This window comes from Triticum urartu, chromosome 1, assembly GCF_003073215.2.
Source record: "Triticum urartu cultivar G1812 chromosome 1, Tu2.1, whole genome shotgun sequence".
In the NCBI taxonomy this organism is placed as follows: domain Eukaryota; kingdom Viridiplantae; phylum Streptophyta; class Magnoliopsida; order Poales; family Poaceae; genus Triticum; species Triticum urartu.
This window is the reverse complement of record NC_053022.1, coordinates 218,316,006-218,321,438: the sequence shown is the minus strand read 5'-3', so window position 1 is coordinate 218,321,438 and position 5,433 is coordinate 218,316,006. Positions and strand designations below refer to the sequence as shown.

Genomic DNA, 5,433 nt, shown 5'->3' with positions numbered 1-5,433 from the left:
AAGACGCAAATAGCAGAGAAATACATACATGAACCGAATACCTAGAAACATATACTCCCTCCATCCCATAATGTAAGACGTTTTTTGAAGTATAGTAAAAGCAATTACAACTCAGGTACCTATTTTTTATACATTGTATAAGCCTTTCAAGTTCAGGATGGGCTTCCTCAAAGTAGTTATAGCAGCGGAGGAGTAAAATATGACCGTGGCACATAAACCAATTTTGGTCGCAATTACCTCCATAGTTTCATCCTGCAATGAATCACGGTACTTGTACTGCAGAAACCTCTCCAGGCAATTCACAATGAAATTGTATGAATCATGAGGTCCTGTAGTAGGCGGACAACAGAATAACATAATCACAACCTCTTTAGTCTTTGCCCATATGAACACTTCACACTATCTACATACTCCTATTATTTACTAGGATGCCAATGGCAAGGTTGAAAGAGGAGGCAACAGCATTCCAAAGGATTTTCTTGGAAAGAAACCACCCTAGTATTAACAGCCTTCCATGCCTGTAAAAAAACAGCCTTCCATGCCGATGTAAAAAGAAAAAGATAGCCTTCTACGCCTTAATAAAGCCTGTCACGGCACTGTGGAGAACCACAATGGCAGTATTTGACTTTTACTTCGCCATTCATGTCACGAACATGATCTATTTCGTAATTATAGTCATAAGTCAGCTCCTGTAGAGGTGAAATATTCTCAGCAGCAAAGAACATGATATGCGGCACTCTTTTGTCGCCATGGTCCCAAAGAATATTTTGTGCGTAGAGGTTTGGTGAACAGCTATGGTTGATGAATCTTCCAATATTACCATACTCAGCTGCGTCTATTGTGAAGGCCCTATCATCGTCCATGATCACAGAGCGAGGGGCAGAAGAACTCAGACCTGGAACAACTGATGGCATCCCTTTCCAGATATCATAGTTATGTCCTATGTCGAACAAGTATTCGTCATTCATTCTCTGGTTAGCCTCGTCGCTATGCAACAGCTCGCCAACATACTCACATATAAAGCTGCCAGCAGAGATGGACCTTAGGGATCTTACACCCCAACCTGTCTTTGTTGTTCTGAATACTTCCAGTGGTATTTTCATACCATGCTGGCTGACCCTGCTATGGCATGAAGGAGGGCACCTACAGGATGGACCACACTCATATATGAGGGGCTTTGCATGGACAACTGCACCATTGAAGTTAAATGGGAATTCTCCTCCATTCTTCACAGCACAAGCACAGCTGGCAGAATCTGAGCAGCCATTGGTGCAGTCACAACCCTGATGACTTCTTTTTGCAGCTAAGGATGAACCTTTGATTCTAGTAATGTATTTAAATGATGCTGGACGTGCAGCATCAATATTATTGACCACACAGATGGGGATCTTCTCCTTCCCTTGCGATATATCTGCTATGCACAGGCCAGGACGCACTGCAGACTTTCTCAACACTTTAGCAACATGCAGAGGTAACTCTGGTTGTCCAGAAATCCTCTGCAACCTGTATTTGAAGACCCTTGAACCTGGTAGACCTTCTTGCCAGCACTGCACCACATGATAGAGCCCATCGTAAGTAAATATTGAGACTTCTTTGGCCTTTGAATGACTACCTTCCTCTCTATTTGGACCTTTAAAACCATGAATTACTCGGACAGGCGTCTTTGTTTTGATACAATTCTTCAGGGCAAGGTTCCCGCGCACAAGCTTTTGATCCTCATTCTCCTTTTTGCCAGCAGGCTTTCCTCCAGAGCCAGTGTATATTATTTCACCTGAGCTCGACAAGTCGTCAGGGTAACCTCCAGACGCAACAACGCTTATGGCAATAGGCATATCATTAATATCCTTTGTGGTGTCAATGCCTCCTTGGTATGGGCGGTGAAGACCAACAATGGCCAACTCTACTCTGTATAAAAATTCATCACCAATTTCAACACCAGGAACTTTACCTACAATAGGCCCCTGTTTGGTAAAGCCCGGTAATTTTCTGATTAGCTTATCAGCGGCAAGATCAATTCTACGGCTCTTCAGCGAACCTTGTTCCACAGCTTGAACGAGAGTCCTGCATATAAACTGAAACCTTCTGCAAATCATCCTGACTTTGCTCCGAGCATCAGCGGTCTGACCACCATGTTGCATGTGACGCCATGAGGGATCATTGAGGTACATCTCAAACTTTCCTTCATGAACAGCTATTGCATTCAAAACTTCATCATCTTCCAAGTGGGAAGCCTCTTCATGCTTCAATTTTTCCTTGCTAGAAATGGTATTCATGGGAAGATATTTACTTTGAGCTGGACCTTTTATCTTTAACTTCTTCCTGGGAGCAAAGGATTCGCTCATAGTGACAACGGACTCCTTCTCCTTGCCCATAGAACACGGTCTATCCAGATTAACCAGCGCGGACTTATGATTTGCTTCAACAGGTAACCGAAATGTTTTTCTAGCTGTGAATGATACCATACGTCTCATGATACCGTCGCCATGTACCCCTGCTGCCACATCAAGAGATGCCCTTTTCATGCTACAACTTTCAGACACTTCCTTATCCCCAAGATATTCTTTCAGAGGATCTTCAGGAGAAGGTTTACTAGCACCCTTGGATGGATTGCCTTGTTCAGGAGAAGGTTTTCTAGCTGTGATTGTTACCATACGTCTCATGATACCGTCGCCATGTACCCCTGCTTCCACATCAAGAGGTGCACTTTTCATGCTACAACTTTCAGACACTTTCTTATCCCCAAGATATTCTTTCAGAGGATCTTCAGGAGGAGGTTTACATGCACCCTTGGGTGAATTGCCTTCGCATTTGTTCATCACCTTGAGATCTTCAGCAACTTCCCATGATACACTCTCTCCCTTGTGCTCCAGCATGTTCACAGGGATCTTCTCATTAGAAAAATGCCTCACAGAAGGTTCCGCATCTACCATTGACGGCACAACACACTCAAGGGTACCAGCTGTAAGCTCATGCAGGCTATTGTTGTGAGTAACTGGGTTCTCTTGGAGGACATGGTGAGGCTCCGTACGAATCTCACCTTCCTCCAATTCCTGTACCTCTACTATCACATCCAAAGCATTCTTGCTGACCGCTTCTGTAGTATCCCCAAGATGTTCTTTCAGAGGACCTTCAGCAGAAGGTTTACTAGCAGCCTTGGGTGAACTGCCTTCGCATTTGTTCATCACCTTGAGATCTTCAACAACTTCCCATGATACACTCTCCCCCTTGCGCTGCAGCATGTTCACTGAGATCTTTTCATCAAGTCCATCAGCCGTAAGCTCATGCATGATATTGCTGTGAGTAACTGGAAACTCTTGGAGGACATGATCAGGCTCCGGAGGAATCTCACCCTCCTCCAGATCCTGTACGTCTACTATTGCATCCAAAGCATTCTCGCTGACCGCTTCTATAGTGTCCATGGCACACACATTGGAACGCCGGCCGTCCTCCAATGCACCCAAATCACCAGCAGGAGGCAGGGCTTCGAAGTGCAAACTAGACTCACCACCTCCTCTGCTTGCAAGTGAAACCACCGCGTCCCTCCCGCAGCCTGGAGGGAAGCGGCGGTTGGCAGATATCACCCTCCGCTTGGCTAGCAATCGCGAGATTGGCCGTGTCCTTCCCCTGTCTTTCACCACCAAATCAGCACCTCTTTCTGTGCCATCCGAAGATTTCACCGCCACAGCCTCTGGACCCCGATGATCCCCATCTGACACTGGAGCGCCACCATCAGAAGCAGTCACCTTCTCCAGCACACGCACACCAGCATTGCCAGGCGCAATTTGCAGCGGCAAGCCACACTCCTCTCTGGCACTGCTGCCCGCGGGACGAGCACCACTGGAAGGTGCAGTTACAGCCGGCAAACCGTCGTCGTCGCCGCCCACGATCAGAGGCGGCGCGTCCCTCCCGCAGCCAGGTGGAAAGTGTCGCACGGCGGACACGGCCCTCCGCTTGGGCGGCGGACGCGCGGGGAACTCCAAACCCCTCTTCCTCTGTAGTTCGCCGCCTCCACATCCCCTCTCCTCCAGAGCCACCAGGCCAGAAACCCCCGCCGCGCTGTCCCCGACAAAACCGCCGGATACCGCGACGTCATCCCCTCCCGCCGCAACCGCAACCCCAACCGTCACCGCCACCTCCTCGCGCTCCGCTCCGTCACCGCCCCCTTGGCGTCGCCCACGGGCCACCTCCGCCTCGCTGCGCACCCGCACGTCGCCCCCGCCCGCGGCGAGAGGATAAGGAGGAGGAAGTGGATGCGGCGAAGGTCGAGGAAGCGCGGCCATGCGTCCACCGCAGAGCTGTGGAAAGCAGCGCTCCGCGGACACGGCCGTCGGCTTCGGCGGCCGCGCGGCGTGGAACATCTCGTCGCGGCGGTCAGTCCCGCCGGTCGATCGACGCGCCTGCAAATACCCCAGCCGCACACAAGTGGCGAAAAATCAAAACCCGAATCGCGAACCGTTACGACACGACGGCGCAAAACGAAGCGGGGGAGGGGGCCCGGGGACGGCTGGAGCGTGCTCACCTGGCGGACGGCGGCCGACGGCGGAGGCGGCGGGGACGCCGGCGAGGTCGGGCTCGGTGGCGCGCCGGGGTAATGTGGGGATGGGGAGGGAATGCCGGACTGGTGCGGGTCTCTGCGCTCGGGTTTTGATGAGAAACGCTCTCTTCGCCGGCTCGCACACACTGGTTGGTTTGACAGGTGTCGGGCTCGGGTGACCGGGCTGGCAAGGTCGGAGTTGGACTTTGACTCGAGCCTGTGGTGGACTGCACTGGACCGGCTCGTCTCCGCGCGAGCCGCAAGGCGCAACGGCTAGCTTTGCTTTGCCGAGGGTGTGTGTGTGGCGTGCGTGACCCAACGATTGATTTTTCTATTGTGGCGTGTGTGTGTGCGCGCGCCTAGCCAGCCGTCTGATGCAAAGGACCCCAACCGTCGGATCGTTGCTCACAGAACACACGCTCCAGCACAACCCATGACTCTGCAGTACTGCGTTATCCACTTATCCTTCGTGCTCGCAACAGTCCCACCAGCCATCGGCGACTGCCCCTGGCCGGCACTGCATGCCATGCTGCCATGTTCGCCAGAGCGCCGGGTGTGACTCGGAGCTGCCTGCCATTTGCAGCACCGGAGTCCAGGTGATGCTCCATCACAGCATCAGCGGCCTCGGTGACGCTCTATTGCAGCTCCGACGCCCCATGACGTTCCATTGCGACTTCATCGCTGTACCGCACGGCCCCGATGCTCCATTGCAACTCCGGTGGCTCCGGCGATGCTCCATTGCACCTCCGACTGCCCGGTGATGCTCCATTACAGCTTCATCGGTGCACCGCGCAGCCCCGGCGATGCTCCGTTGCAGCTCCGGCGGCTACGGCGATGCTCCATTGCACCTCCGGCTGCGCCAGTGATGCTCCATTGCAGCCCCGGCGATGCTCCATTAC

At 52.0% G+C, this 5,433-nt stretch overlaps 1 protein-coding gene across 1 annotated transcript; it reads right to left on the bottom strand.

The window, feature by feature from the left end:
- Positions 1-351: 351 nt before the first annotated feature.
- LOC125554533 lies at positions 352-4,758 on the bottom strand. The gene is made up of 2 exons (XM_048718062.1): positions 4,520-4,758; positions 352-4,397 (listed from the first exon to the last, which is right to left on the bottom strand). The coding sequence occupies exon 2, from the start codon at positions 4,356-4,358 to the stop codon at positions 576-578; it is 3,783 nt and encodes a 1,260-aa protein (XP_048574019.1). The 5' UTR covers positions 4,359-4,397; positions 4,520-4,758; the 3' UTR covers positions 352-575.
- Between the last annotated feature and the right edge of the window lie 675 nt (positions 4,759-5,433).

Bases quoted from the DNA above. Each gene is read 5' to 3' on its own strand.
- LOC125554533 (XM_048718062.1), bottom strand. From the start codon at position 4,358: ATGTTCCACGCCGCGCGGCCGCCGAAGCCGACGGCCGTGTCCGCGGAG.